This window comes from Phragmites australis, chromosome 13 (assembly GCF_958298935.1).
Source record: "Phragmites australis chromosome 13, lpPhrAust1.1, whole genome shotgun sequence".
In the NCBI taxonomy this organism is placed as follows: Eukaryota; Viridiplantae; Streptophyta; class Magnoliopsida; order Poales; family Poaceae; genus Phragmites; species Phragmites australis.
Genome location: NC_084933.1, coordinates 19,931,477 through 19,947,067, shown reverse-complemented (window position 1 = coordinate 19,947,067; position 15,591 = coordinate 19,931,477). Strand labels below are relative to the sequence as shown.

At 44.2% G+C, this 15,591-nt stretch overlaps 2 protein-coding genes across 2 annotated transcripts; both read left to right on the top strand.

Moving 5' to 3' along the window:
• The first annotated feature begins 7,613 nt into the window (after nt 1-7,613).
• On the top strand, nt 7,614-10,121 carry LOC133888901 (protein FATTY ACID EXPORT 1, chloroplastic-like). Its single transcript, XM_062329290.1, has 6 exons — nt 7,614-7,790; nt 8,541-8,754; nt 9,257-9,424; nt 9,533-9,579; nt 9,664-9,704; nt 9,789-10,121. Exons 1-6 carry the CDS (start codon nt 7,668-7,670, stop codon nt 9,883-9,885), a joined length of 690 nt encoding a protein of 229 aa, XP_062185274.1. The 5' UTR covers nt 7,614-7,667; the 3' UTR covers nt 9,886-10,121.
• Nucleotides 10,122-10,367: 246 nt separating this feature from the next.
• On the top strand, nt 10,368-12,542 carry LOC133888902 (small nuclear ribonucleoprotein SmD1a). Its single transcript, XM_062329291.1, has 4 exons — nt 10,368-10,619; nt 10,748-10,824; nt 11,974-12,165; nt 12,253-12,542. The coding sequence occupies exons 1-4, from the start codon at nt 10,606-10,608 to the stop codon at nt 12,312-12,314; spliced, it is 345 nt and encodes a 114-aa protein (XP_062185275.1). The 5' UTR covers nt 10,368-10,605; the 3' UTR covers nt 12,315-12,542.
• Nucleotides 12,543-15,591: the final 3,049 nt, after the last annotated feature.

Genomic DNA, 15,591 nt, shown 5'->3' with positions numbered 1-15,591 from the left:
AACACTTCAAGGATGTACAAAATACTAAGCCAAATGGTTCTTCTTGTGATCATTTTGCTAAGCCTGTTTTTGTTGCTTCTAGTTCTAATGCTGAGGCTTCTGTCGCTCCTGCACGCAAGCTTTATCATTGTGATTTTTGCAGTCATGATGGTCATCTTTATGAGTTCTGTTATCGGAGGATGCGTGCTGAACGACATGAGCAGTACCCCACACGTGGTACTCATGATCGTCGTGTTTTTAGATGTGAGCAGTACCCTGTACGTGGTACTCATGATCGTCCTATTTTGAGACGTGAGCCATTTGTTCGCTCTTCTGGTTTTCGCTCACGTACTCGTGCTCTTGCACAACATCGGGATGACAGACCACGTTTTCCCCCTCGTGGTTCTCATCGTTTTTTTGAGAGCTTTGATTTTGCTAATGCTTCTTTTGAGCAAGTGGCTCAGCACTGGTTTTCATTACATTATCCTAACCCCAGTGTTGAGTCATTAGCTCACCCTCGCTCTCGTTGTTGATTGCAGGTTGGAGGCGAGGAGGACATATGGATAATGGACTCCGGTTGTTCGCGCCACATGACCGGAGATGATAAATGGTTCTCCAGCCTCACCCCCACGAGTGTAAAGGAAAACATCACTTTTGGGGATAAAAGTCAAGGTAAGGTAATGGCGCATGGCTGCATCAAGGTAACAGATAAATACACGCTAAAGGACGTCGCATTGGTAAAGAATTTGCATTATAATTTGCTGTCTGTTTCGCAACTTCTTGAGGATGATTTTGAGGTTCGTTTTAAGAAAGGAAATTCGCGTGTTCTTGATTCTGCTGGTAACCTTGTTTGCAAGATTTCTCCTTTTAGACGGATTTTTAAAGCTGATTTTTCTAAATCTTTTGGTGAAACTCGCTGTTTAGTTGCTCATGGTTCCCCCCTGATTTGGAAGTGGCATCGTCGATTGGGCCACTTGAGCTTTGATTTGCTTTGTCGTTTGAGTTCATTGGATTTAATTGATGGTTTACCGAAACTCAAGTTTGAAAAGGATTTGATTTGTGCTCCCTGCAAACATGGAAAAATGGTTGCTGCTTCTCATGCACCTGTGACTCAGGTGATGACGAGACGACCGGGTGAACTGTTACATATGGACACTGTTGGTCCAGCCCGTGTTCGGTCTGCTGGTGGGAAGTGGTATGTGCTCGTCGTTGTGGACGATTTTTCTCGATATTCATGGGTGTTCTTTTTGGAATCTAAGGATGAGGCCTTCTCACATGTTCATGATCTTGTTCTGAAGCTGAAAAATGAGTTGTCAAATAATGCCGTTAGAGCAATTCGCAGTGACAACGGTACGGAATTCAAGAATTCTCGCATGAAAGTTTTTTGTTCAGAACAAGGTTTAGATCATCAGTTTTCCTCACCTTACGTTCCTCCCCAGAACGGTGTTGTTGAGCGTAAAAATCGTACGCTTGTTGAGATGGCTAGGACAATGCTTGATGAACATAAAACTCCTAGACGTTTTTGGGCTGAGGCTATCAACACCGCTTGCTATGTTGCTAATCGCATTTTTCTGAGAGCTTTTCTAGGAAAAACATCTTATGAGTTGAGATTTGGTCGACCTCCCAAAGTTTTCCACCTTCGAGTTTTTGGCTGCAAGTGTTTTATATTGAAAAAGGGAAATTTGGATAAATTTGAATCGCGTTCTTCCGATGGGTTATTTTTGGGGTATGCCTTGCAAGGGCGAGCGTACCGTGTGCTTAATCTTGATACTAACCGCATCGATGAGACATGTGAGGTCACCTTCGACGAGACAATGCCTTGTTTTTCTTCTGCTTTTGAGTGTGCAGGTGATGACGAGATCGGGCAGGATATTTTTGAGGATGAGAAAGAGGAAGATGGATGTGACGACGACGATGACGATGATGCCCAGCCTGCGATGCAGGGGGAGCCTGGCGCCCAGCCTGAGCAGGCGCCCTCCACCACTTTGGAGGATGGACCATCGCCGACACGTACATCTACAGCAGAGCCTGCAGCTTCACCGACTGTTGATCATGTACCGGCTGCAGTTGAGGGGGAGGCGATTTCAGAACGTACAGCACCACGACACATTCGGAATCGTCATCCTACCAAGAACATAATAGGTAATTTGGATGAACGCACGACAAGGAACAGAGGTACGAAAAATAAAAATTATTGTGTCTTTGCGAATACTGCCTTTATTGCCTCTTTTGAACCCCGAGATGTTGGACATGCTTTATCTGATTCTAACTGGGTCAATGCCATGCATGAGGAGTTAGAAAATTTTGCACGGAATCAGGTTTGGGTTTTGGTTGATCCTCCTCCTTCTTGTAAACCAATTGGAACTAAATGGATCTTTAAGAACAAACAAGGGGAAGATGGTCATGTTGTTAGAAATAAAGCTAGGCTGGTTGCTCAGGGCTTTTCTCAAAAAGAGGGTATTGATTATGGTGAAACTTTTGCTCCTGTTGCTCGTTTAGAAGCCATTCGTATTTTGCTTGCATTTGCTGCTTCACGTGGATATAAGCTTTATCAAATGGACGTGAAAAGTGCTTTTCTGAATGGTTTTATAGAAGAAGAAGTTTATGTTAAACAACCGCCTGGTTTTGAACATCCTAATTTTCCTGATCGTGTTTTTAAGTTGCAAAAGGCTTTATATGGTTTGAAGCAAGCACCTCGTGTTTGGTATGCTAGATTGAAAACTTTTCTGCTTAAAAACGGGTTCAAAATGGGTTCAGTTGATAAAACTCTTTTTCTCCTCAGGCAAGGCAATGACACTTTAATAGTTCAGATTTATGTGGATGATATCATTTTCGGTGGTTCCTCTCATGCTCTTGTGAAAAAGTTTGCAGATGTGATGAGTAAAGAATTTGAGATGTCTATGATGGGCGAGCTGAATTTCTTTCTTGGCTTACAAATAAAACAAACTTCGGAAGGTACATTTGTGCATCAAGAAAAGTACACGAAGGATGTCATGAAGAAGTTTGCGATGGATGATGCGAAGCCAATTTCTACGCCCATGCCGACTAGCGCTGCTTTGGATGCTGATGAGGACGGAGAGCCCGTGGATCAGAAGGAATATCGAAGCATGATTGGGTCGCTGCTGTACTTGACTGCTACGAGGCCAGATATACACTTTGCTGTGTGTATGTGTGCTCGTTTTCAGGCGTCCCCCAGGACTTCTCACCGTCAGGCGGTGAAGCGCATAATGAGGTATCTTCGATTTACTCCTGCATTTGGCCTTTGGTACTCTGCTGCTTCAACTCTCAGTTTGTGTGGTTATTCGGATGCTGATTTTGCTGGGTGTCGTTTGGATAGAAAGTCTACATCGGGTACTTGCCAATTTTTGGGTTCTTCGCTTGTTTCTTGGTCCTCTAGAAAACAATCTAATGTTGCTCAATCTACTACAGAGGCTGAGTATCATCTGGCGTAACGCTGTTGCATGTCTGAAACCTGCAGGTGTACAGCCAGCCGATGTTCCAGTTCGCGGACAGGTTCTTCGCGGAGAGGTTCCCCGACAGCGGGTTCGTGAACGACTTCCACACCGTGAGGTTCGCATGCCTGCCGCCGTGCCGGGTGAACCTCCTGCGCTTGTGCTTCCGGACGCTGTACGTGGCGAGCACGACGGCGGTGGCCGTCGTGTTCCCCTACTTCAACGAGGTGCTGGCCCTGCTGGGCGCGCTCAACTTCTGGCCGCTGGCCATCTACTTCCCCGTGGAGATGTACTTCATCCAGCGGAACGTGCCCAGGTGGTCCACCAGGTGGGTCGTCCTCCAGACGTTCAGCGTCGTCTGCCTGCTCGTCAGCGCCTTCGCACTCGTCGGATCCATCGAGGGGCTTATCACTCAGAAGCTAGGGTAGGGTAGGCTAGGCAAGGCCATCCTCTGTTTTGGATCGCTGTTTTTTTCTCGTGTAATGGTAATGGAGATTGCAGTAGTAATACGTCACAGCAAATGGTGAGGTGGCTTTCGTCTCCCTCGTGATGAACAGGCAGAACAGCGGCATACTAGCTGGTCATCTGCAGGATCAGAGAGTGGCAGTGGCACCCTGTTTTACAGTGCCTTCCTTCTGCGTCTGAGCGAAGTATGTACACATGTTAGTGCAATACGGCCAAGTTACTTCAGAGTTCAGATTTCAGAAGAATGTGAAGAACCTGTGTTACCGCCTATGTAGTTTCATATTTCAGACTTTCAGGGTGTTGTGGACTGCTCAGAATGCTCTCCTTGCAACTTCGTAGCACTCAATTTGCGTCTCATAGTTGATTCAGCTTGCATGATCATTTGAGGATGCATAAGCCGTGTACCTGCGTGCCTGATTTTCCGAACATGATCCGCGGGTTCATGAAATTGCAGTCCTTTGGCCTCCGTGTTCTTGATGAGATAGGAGAATAAAATAGCAGCCTCATCTCAAGAGTGTAATCAAAGTGCATCGCATAGAAATATCGCCGAATATACTACCCCCTTCTATGCCCAGAAAAAATATCTGACCTCTTGGGTCCGAGATTTATAATATAATGCAGACAGTAGTATCTCTACTTCTCTACTACTTAAAACGTTTGTAAAATTCTTCCATCGTGTGTGGTCTACCTCCGCTCCTCCGTTTGTCCGCAATCCAACGTCCCTTCTGCTTCAGCTTCCGCTTCCACTTCATCCCGCGTTCATCCCCTAACCGCTTCGTCACATTCCTTCCGGTTGTTACGCTAATTTGGAATCCTCATTTGGAATCCAGCCGTGAGGCCGTGCCGTCGCAGCCTCCTGTCCTCTGCCTCCGCCGTGTCAACCGCGAAGTTGTCCATCGCGATCCCGCTCATCCCCAGATGCCCCCACCTGCACCAATACATGCAAGGTCACCGCCTCCCCTTCCTCGCCTCCGCCGCGTCGTAGATCAACACCAGCAACAGAGGCTAGAGTTTTGATGACCCCGAGCCGATCTGGCGGCAACCGGTGCTTTCTCCCATGTGGAATTGCACGGATCCGGGCCTAAAGTGGCCAAATCTTGCAATGGAGCATCACGCTGATCCTAGTCCTGTTGGTCCTGGTGCCAGCCGTGTCGGCGGCTTGGCTAGACCTTGATGATGACGACGAATCCTGCGTGCTAGACGAGCTGCTAGCTATCGACGAGGAGGCGGAGCGGAGTGGGCAGGAGGCGGCGGAGGCGGTGCGGCGGAGGAGGCAGAGGCGGTGCGACGACGTAGTCAATGGTGCTGGTCCTCGACAACAATTACACGCCCTGTGCAATGGAGGACCACGCGGAGCCTCCATGTGATCATAATAGCTCGTGAGCCTCCATGCACACTTTTTAGTATGAAAAATCATGGCCGTCAAACGACGAAATATTTTCACTTCTCTCCATGTCGCCTACAGATCACAAAGCCGATTAAAGTCAACAAGTGATCAAACCGGCTCTGATATCAATTGTTGGACTGAAAGTGGCAACTATAGGAGGTGAAATAGATGACATTCTCCTATTTTTAATTACCCAACACACATCAAACCTTGAGCGAAAGCAAAATACTCAGAGAGACAAAGCAGGATGGAAAGTTTCAAGGCAATATGATTCCACGGATGGAATATGAACCATATGTTCTATTCAAAACGTGTCCAAAAGCTCGTAACTTTGAAGATGAACAAAACATATACGAGATCACCGGACAAGTAAACTCTCCAAGATGATAGTATAGAGGTAAGAAAATTCAAGACTCCATCATATATGCATATGTATGTTAATTCTATGCCTCTAGCATCAAGAAAAATAACTTTTCAAGATATTGAAATTTCAGCTCAAAAAGAAAAACGAAAATCAACAACAAAACATCAAAAACTTGCAAGAGAAACAACAGAAGGAAACTAGAAGGAGGAGAATTCAAGCATATGCAAAAACTTAACTTCATTACTCAAAGAGGTCAGCCCTATTTTAAGCGGATTATAAAGATTTATCTCTCAAAACTCTTATATATTACATAGGCTAAGAACTCATCTCCCTCTCCTCTAAAACCCTAACACAAGGCTCTCATATGGATGAGCTTCCCAACCAGCCATACCCCTCTATTTATAACCTAGGAAATTTGACCCCGAGTTTTTTTATTGTTTCCAAAATACCTCTCTCTTGTAGTATATTCCTACTACCACCTGTGGTATTTTGGTCTATTTTCTCCTCCATCCATCGGACGATCGTGGTGCCTTCACGACTTAGCTTCGCCTCGATGCAAGCTTCATGATGATGCTATGTGCACTCCATTCGTTCACGATTTTGTGGCCAAACTGGGAAACCAACTCGCACGTTTCTTAAGACGTGACTCACAACTACTTTCTTTGACCTCAAGCAAATCTTCTATTGTTGATACATGTCCTCCGTCTTGCGATCTTGACCGCCGGCAAGTCTCTCCTGCTCCCGATCCCTTGGGCCGCCTTGTCACTTGCACTGGCATACCTTTTGTTTGACTTCGTGAACATATCGCCTTCATCCTTCATCTCATGATTTGCTTGACCTTCATATGTAGAGCTAGGATCACCCTTGACTCCGCTTGGGTTTCTTGATTGTCCAGCACCAAGCACTCCGATTGGCTCCGATCACCCGCCATCGACCACCAGATTACATCCATCACCTGCACATCATGGGACCAACAAACATACATCTCAAGAACCATATAATATCATCACATGTTAGTCCAAATGGGAATCAAGTTGAAAAAAATCAGACGTAACAAAAATGTGAAGGATGGTCCGACGTTCATACCAGTACAATACCGGACCATCCGGCGAGTACAACTCTACTGAAACCCAGTTTGCATTCTTCTCTGAAAAAATTAGTCCAATGATTATAAAATCTCAACATCGGACAATCTGGTGAACACCTCCACATGCTAGTCAACAAATGAGTGTAAGCTTCCTGCACAGTTAGAAAAAAAAATCAATATTGCAATATATAACCATGCATATGCTAATCAACAAAAGCCACACAAACGTCAATCACTTGTCACATAAGATAAATTAAGCACATCTCAACTTAATTTCTCAGGTTTCAAACTGACTGTAGTTAGCCTATATGTAACAGTGGTCCTTGATGCTATCATGAGTCATCATTTGATGATTAGACATCATTAGAAGGCTAATCGACAAGAACAAATCATTTGATTCTTCCAACTCTAATTCACAAACAAAATCTAATGAAACTTGTATTGCCATAAAGGGGCTACGATATAAAATATTGTAGCAAGTCTAGCTGCGCTATTAGTCTTAACCATCTTTTTAGTTCAATCAATTACACTACATTTCTAAATTTTTGTTTAATTTGAGAAAAATAGTGTTATCACCAATTTGCACCCCTAGTTGCAGGGTAATGCACAGAGTATTTGACAGTTCCCGTTCAAGCAGATGGTTTAATCCTCCTGATTCAATTGGAGTTGTCTGACTATATTACCAAGCACTTTGTCCTAAAATTTATTAATTTTATTTGATTTTGTGAATTCCACATCTATGTAGGACCGGAACAGTGGGTGACTACTTTTTTTGGTTCCTTTTTCTTTTTCTCTTTGGTGATCTGACGGCCTCCAACGCACCACGTGCCACCGATAGCATCCAACGCTTCGGAGAGTCTATAGCGGTGTAGCCCAAGTTCCCTTTCCTTTTCCCCGGACCCGAAGAATCCCATTTCACCGTCTCAGGTCCCCATGGCGGCGGCGGCGCAGCTCCACGGATCGTCCGCGGCCAAGGCGGCATACCGGCGAACACCTGCCTTTATGATTGCATCCTCATGCCGGTGGCCGCAGAATTCTCTCGCGGGCTCCACGAAGGTATAGTTCTGATCCGAACGATAAACCCTAAGTTGGTGTTCGTGAATGAAGCCTTTGCCTCTGCGTGTATCACGAGCGTTTTATTTAAAGACTCTGATTCAGGAATTTGCTGACCGTTGGTCATGACCGTATGAAAATGAGATCAGATCACGATGAGATGGCTGAAGAGGTTATTTGGTGCTATTGGGTTGATTAGGCTTTTCATGGATTTTCTTTTATTTCGCCGAAATAATTAAAGGAGTTCATCGTTGGTAGTTTGAGGTGTAGTCGTTCCTGGGGTTGGTTTTTGTGTAAAATGATGAACCGGAGATTAACCCGGTGTGCTTGTGTCCTGATAGTGTCCTGTGTGACGGCAAACAACCGAATCCACATAATTAAGCTGTGTCTGCAATTCTCTGTTTGTTGGGGCTTATAAGGTATTTTGGATGATCTGTTTCTCAAGCACACAGTATAGATCATGGTGATTATACGAAGTTACTTGAAAAAAAAGGATCATTATCGGGAAGAAATGAATATTTGATGGATACAGGGAACTGGATGCATTTTTGTGCCCATGTTGATATTTGTACCTTTCTCAAAATGTTATGGTAAAGCTTTGAGTTAGTCCTGCATGTCAATCCATTCTCATTCTACAAGATTAGCTTGGCTATAAGTACTAAAGGAGGGATCAATATAAAAAGTAAACCCCATAAGTTTTTTCTCTTTGCTTTAAACATACAGACACTTTAACATATTTTGTTCTCCCTGCAGCTTTCCATTTCTAACAGTGGAATGGGTATGAAGCCATTTGGTTTTGGTGCTACAATTTCGACAAAATGTGCAAATGAAGCTCGGGTTGAAGAGTTAAACTTGCGATCAGATCAGGTGAAGGATCAGGTGAAGGAATTAGTAAAAGAAGATGAGCATGTTATTCCTCAGAAGAGGAGTGCTAAAATCCATGATTTTTGCTTTGGGATCCCTTTCGGTAAGTTTGAATTTCATTAATGCAAACTTTGTTTTGCATTCAGATGTATATGAATTTTGCGCCTTGTTTTCTTTTTTTTTATCAGTACTACTATCTTGTAAACTGTCAATTCTTTCCTGTTCTTATTTACTCAGAAGTTTACCTGCTACTATTTGCATGGGATTATTAGCTTCTATGTGCATAATTGCCCACAATTGTTATAATGTGTTGGTTGCTCATACAAGTTTTAGAAGATACTTTTTTTTTGTGTGTAGCAAAGCTCTTGGAAGTTCATCATATATTATCTTATGTCATTTAGTCTGAAATGTCACATAATAAATCCTGAATTGGTGGAAAGGGACATCATCATTTCTGCGTTCTTTTGCACCCAGCCACCCATACCTAAAACACGAATTGATAAGTTATTACCATATCACAGTAGTACCTACTGTATAGACTTTGTTGTTTTCGCATGTATCCATGTGCAAATAAGTGAAATAGGAATACTTCATTTGTAATGCAGGTGGTCTTTTATTCTCTATGGGGCTTCTAGGATACATCTTCTCCAGAAGCACCATAAGTCTTGTCTTAGGCGTTGCACCAGGGCTCACCACTCTCCTCCTCGGTACTCTTAGTCTGAAGTTTTGGAGGAGTGGAAAATCCAGCTTCCTATTTATCCTGGCCCAAGCAGGTGGGATAAATATAATTATACTAAGCTTTCAGTTGCAGTGTATCTTAGTTAAAATTTAACCTTGGTGTACGCGTTGCTTATGGACCTCCTCGACTTGTGTTTTTGCAGCAATTTCTGTTTTCCTGGCATGGAAGTACTCTCATGCTTACTTTTTGGTAACTGTTGCTACTCTCTTTCTTATGGAATATGGATGGCTATTACTGTCTTCATATTGCATTAATCTTTACTTCTTTTTGCAGACAAACAGACTCCTTCCTTGGGGCTTCTATGCTTCACTGAGGTAATTTACTCTACATTGTCCATCGGAAGCCGTCTTTCTTTTGGAAAAATATCTGACGTTCTCTCCCGCTTGAAAATGGTACAGCACTGCAATGACATGTTTCTACACATATGTGCTGCTTGCCGGAGGGAATCCCCCACCGAAGAAGTTGGCTGCCATTCCACCGCCGTATCCAGCTTAGTGTCAGCGTGGTTTGACCTTTTTGTTCATAATGCTGTGACAGCGAGTATAGTAGAATTTTGATTATCCCCGTTGTATATTCTCCGATCTTTGGTTCGCTGCTGTCTGGGCTTAGTTTTTTAACTCTGGCAGCCTGAAACTTTGAGCTAATAAGCTTCAGAGGATAATAGCCCTGCCTGTAGCGAACATGCTGGTTTCCTCCGCATGAACGTGATAATGGATACTCCATTTGTCTTCCTCATCTTTTACATGGGACACTCCATCAGGGAAACTTGAGACGTTTTGAAGTCCGGATGAACCTGTTGCTTCAATTTTCAAACGAATGAACAGAATTTTTCTCAGTACTGGTACCTTGGCACCTCAGTAGTTAAACTGTCTCTTTCTGTCCAAGAGCTACTTCCGGTTTTGAAAAGAAAAACATGTTTTTTGAAGAACACTTTTTTTTTTGGCCAAGAACAAAAAGGACACATTGTTAACGTTTTTTTTTTAATGGATTTGCAATTGCACCTGAAGTTAGCTCCCGCCAAGCCCAATACAGATGGCCCACTAAAGGCCCAACGAAGCCGCTCCGAGCCGCCTTCCTAGCTTCGTCCGTCGGCCAGATCAGCCTTCAAACTAGGGTTTACTCCTCCCGCTCCGAGAAAGCCTACAACTCAAGCTCCTCCGGGCCCTCTCCGTGACACACCTCCACCTCCGCTCCTCCCTGCCGGCGCCCGCCAAGATGAAGCTCGTCAGGTAACCCTCCCTCCCGTCTTCGCCTCCTCTCTGTTCTGATTAGATCCTCTTCGCCGTTCCTCGCTGATCCGTTTGGTGCAAAACCTCGGCTGATTCGGTGCGGATTTGGGCGCGGTGTTTGGTCGCAGGTTCTTAATGAAACTGAACAACGAGACGGTCACTATCGAGCTCAAGAATGGCACGGTCGTCCACGGCACCATCACCGGTACGCTTCGACCCTCACCTCCGGCGGGGAAAGCTTTGTTTTTTTGTGATCTAAAAAAAGCTTTAAATTTGGTGCGTGCATTCGTAGGGTTTATTAACCTTGTGCTCAGCTCGATCTAGGAGATCGTGGGATTTGCTTGTTTGCTGCGGTGTTGTTTGTCTGGGAGTAATCTGCCATCTGACTTAGTTTTAGGGACTGCAGAAATGAGCATGCCTTTTGTGCTCAGTTCTTGTTCTTGTTCTTGTGATTCACTGCAAATTATTACAGATGAAGTCATAAGTGGGCATTACACTGCCCCATTGGCATATGCTATTTAGGTATGTTCAGTTTGACTTGGGTTTTAGTCTTTTTATCCTGCTTGGTTCATAGATGATTTGATTATTGTGAATTGCTTGAAGGCGGCTTGCATTTTTGTAACTCTTCGTCAAGGGGCTTCATTCCTGACGGGTGATGACCTGTTGGTGGAGATAGTTGAAATCATCAACCATAGATTTCTATGTTGAATTCTTCAATCTTAGATCAATTAATGCTAGGTAATGGTGGGATATGTCTTTGTGAAAATAATGTGGAGTGCATCTTTTGTTGATGATTCAAGAGTGCATTTGTGCCAGGCTGTCAAATGTGCAATAGTTTTAGCGTCTCCTGAAGTTACTTTTGTGGTTTCCTTGAGGGATCTTTTACTTGTGAGACTTGGTGATACTATACGCTACTTCATATACTGAAAGACACGAATAATGTAAGATCCTTTTTCTATAACATTTAGTTGCTAGTGGGGAATATTAATTTTTTTCGTAATAAGGATTTCATAGAAGATAGGAAATTAAGATAGAAAGGATAGATTTCAGCTTTCTACATTTATTCATGTTAAATATAGTGTTTTGGGCGAATAATAAATTATATTTTGATATTGGGGGCATGCAAGACTATACTGTTCATGGGAAAGGGGGGGGGGGGGTTATGCATCATGAAAGGTTTTGAACCTTTTTATTTGCTACAATTCAGTAAAATCATTCTTCGATCGCATTTGTAGTTCTTCAATGATCTGGTCTCACAGTATTATGCCGCCACACTTATTTTGTTAATAGTGACAAGACTGGAATATGATTTAGTTTGTACTGCAGATCCTCTGATTCATGCACATTTTTGTAGGTGTTGACATAAGCATGAATACTCATCTAAAGACAGTGAAGCTTACATTGAAAGGGAAGAATCCTGTGACCCTTGACCACCTCAGTGTGCGAGGAAACAATATTCGCTATTACATTCTTCCAGACAGCTTAAACCTGGAAACGTTGCTGGTAGAGGAGACCCCTAGGGTCAAGCCTAAGAAGCCAACTGCAGGTTTGATTTTTTCTGCTTTTGTCTTCTATTTGAGCCTAATTGTTACTGACGCTATCAACTTACTGGCCAATCTTTGTTTCAAATCAGGAAAGCCTTTGGGGCGTGGTCGCGGCCGTGGACGTGGACGGGGTCGGGGCCGGGGTCGCTGAGCTTTATTATTCCCAGCCTTGGACTCTCTTGCACGACATGTTCCCTGTGCAATGTAACCTGCTTTCCCTCCGAGCTATTTAAAAGAATGTTGCATTGTAGCCCTTCCGTCCAACGTGAACCAAATATCTCAATCTTAGTAATTCTTGTTGTGGAACCACCCTGTCGATCTGACCTGCTGCTTATGTACATCTTAGGTTACATCTTAATTGGCTTGGTTCATTTCTTTCCCTGGAGGTTTGAGGTGCTATGCTTGTGTTTTCAGTTGCTACTCCAGAATTAATTTCCAATGGACTATGCCTTGCAGTTGTCACGTATTCAAACTACCTCTGTTTGCTCCGTAGCTCTGTTTGTTGAAGCTAAATTGCGGTTGAGCTGTTGCACAACACTGATGTTGAACATCGCAGATAATGATTTAGCTGAATCACCTTACATCTACAATTTCCTTTTATATGATGTGATGTTGAGTTTTATCGAATTTTATGCCGTACTGATGACTAAATGCTTGATGAAAAGGGTTGCTTGGTTACATTTAATTTCAGGTAGCCTTATCTTTTGGCAACTAAAGAAGTCGTTTCTTTACTTTATAATTTATAATGCAATATCAGCATTGCAAGTGTGTTTTTTCCCCCATGCTGCCCGGTATTGCATTGAGGTGATTGGACATCAATAGTTCTCTTCCGCCCTGTATGGCTGTATCCTCGAGTTTTCTGTTGATTTGGTCGGCGTTGCCCGGTCATCCATCGATCAAGCACTGATGACTGGTCAGGTCGGTACAGAAGGAAATTCTATGAGATTCGGTTTCATAGAAAGACCTCCTCTTGTGTATGCCATGTATTCTCTTAGCTATTGGATAATAAAGTACAACACAGATCAGAATGTTATAGAGGTATTTCGATGAAGGATTTCGTATAATTTCCTTTCGGTCGGCACCCTTAATACTGTCACACTCGGCTGGACTGCTCTTTGCGGCGTCCCAAAGCCACGGCAGGCAGGCAGGCATGAGCGCCTGCGCGAAGGGGCCTGGCACAAGTCGTGCATGCGGTGACCCCCTCGTCCATGCGCCGCGCCGCACACGCCTTTGGCAGGGAGGCTCAGCGCACCTGGAGCCACGAGCGGTGATCCGTGCCCACATGCCGCTCGCCGTAGCTGCGTGTCGCGTCGCTCCGGCCCCAAACCTTTTTTTTCAAAGCAAAGGAAGCTTATTCCAAAACTGAAATAAGGTTCCGACTTTTGCACCGAGTCTTTTGCTCGCCGAGGGCTGGAGCCGTCTAGATAGTCCGGTTGCACCTGCAAGTTGAGCGTGTTGATGGAGATCGAAGACGAATTAAAAAAACATGTATGGTTATTTTCTCCAAAGATTTCGAGAGGTCTTTTATTTTAGCGTGAACGTGGTCTTTTATTTAGAAAGTATAATTGAGCACATTATCCCAAGGAGAGAGGAAAAAGGTTGGCACTACTATGAACCTTTCTAGTTGTCCGAAATCAAAGTAAGTACGCATCGCAGTCGTATTTACTGCTGCTTGCGACCGCATCATCCATTCATCCATATCTATTGTGCCTGAATCGCATCTCCCATTCAACAAACTGCATTAACCTTGCTAATACAATTGGCTTATAGCAGAATCGATCGTCTTATCCACCCGTTGCTCTCTTCGAATTAATTTCTCTCACACGCCCTCGTGCTATGCTCGTTCCATCGGTCGTTTCTTCCTCCTTTCCTAGCCACGTAGGGATGCAATTGGTACCTAATGGATCGTTCTGAACCAACCGTTTATTTTGTTTTCTTAACTTAATTTATAAAGGTGATTTAGTTAATTTTTTAAGTTTTGAGTGAATCCTATCACCTAAAATATACGGAACTTACATCTTAATGTCCACATTATGTACCAACCACTCGCACAGGTCGAAAAACGGAAGAGCCATGTGTCATGGAGTAGTCCATACAGTCCCCTGCAGTCGGATTCCGAGCATGGCACAAAGCAAAAGCCCCATCAGCCCCATCATAATACCGTTGAAGAGACAGAACGACGCTCGTGCAATCGTAGCAGTTATTTTTTCTCTCCCCTCCGATAAGAAGCCGTGCGGTTCTGCCCGTGCGAAGCCTGCAGATCATCACCCGAAGAGAGGCAGGCGAGGCGACCGGGGAGGCGCGCGCGATGTGCAAGCTCAAGTTCAACAAGGAGAGGATGGGGTGCTACCTGCTCGTGATCCTGGTGATCGTGCTCCTCGTCGGCGTCCTCTTCGGGCTCGGCGTCTTCAGGCACGGCTACGAGCAGTTCAGGGACCTCGGCCGCAACCACACCTGCTACGACTGCAACACAGGGTAGCTGCAGCACAACAGGCACGGCATGCTGCATGGGTTCTTGGATGGACTGATCCCAGCGTGCGTGCATGTGTGTGCATGTGTATATGTATGCGTTCTTCGCCGGAGCTACCGGAGCCGGCAGCAGACGTTGTAAAGTGATTGGTCGGTGTAGGTTTCTGTTGCTTCTGTGGTAGTTACTGAAACTCTGGAAATGGCTGGTTTGTGTAGAGTGCAGACAACAAGTTCGTTATTTTCACTTTGGTGTGAAGATTTGTATCCGGTCAAAATACCACTTGTGTGTCTATGACATGTGGGTTTAGATCCCACGTGTCATTGAGAAAGTTCAGTGGTATTTTAATAAAGCAGGAGAGAGGGTATGGTATGTTAGCAATTATCTCTTTCCTTTTTGGTCCCTTTCTTCCACGAAGTTCATGATGCTTTTGGCTCGTTATCTTCATTTGTTTGCCCTTGTTGTTTGGTTGGGTTTACATCCCGGCAAAATCTACCGGACTTCTATTTTATTTTGCTAAGAGGAAAATCCAATCCAATTCGAGAGGCCACGTTTGATTGCTAGAATTCAAGCTTTACGTCTGATGAGCAAAAACTACTGGTATGATCTGAATGACAGAAACACGAACGGCTTGTTCTTCGCATCAATCCTAGAAGGCTGGAACCCTTGTACTTGGGCTTGCCACTGGGAGGCCAGTAACATGCAGTACTCGATGAATTCAGAAAATGTATTTTTCAACAATTAGTTACATCCCTAACTAGAAACAATATATTTTGAAAAGCTACTACAATTCCAAATGGAACCTTGAATTCCCTATAAAAGCAGCGTGTTCAGTGACTGGCCCGATTGTCACTTGATAAGCCCTTACGACCAATATGCCTGATGCTCATTTGCCGAAAATGGTATATTGACAACTTTACATGGCAAGCACCCAAGGATCGAGAAATTTGGAGAAGATAAA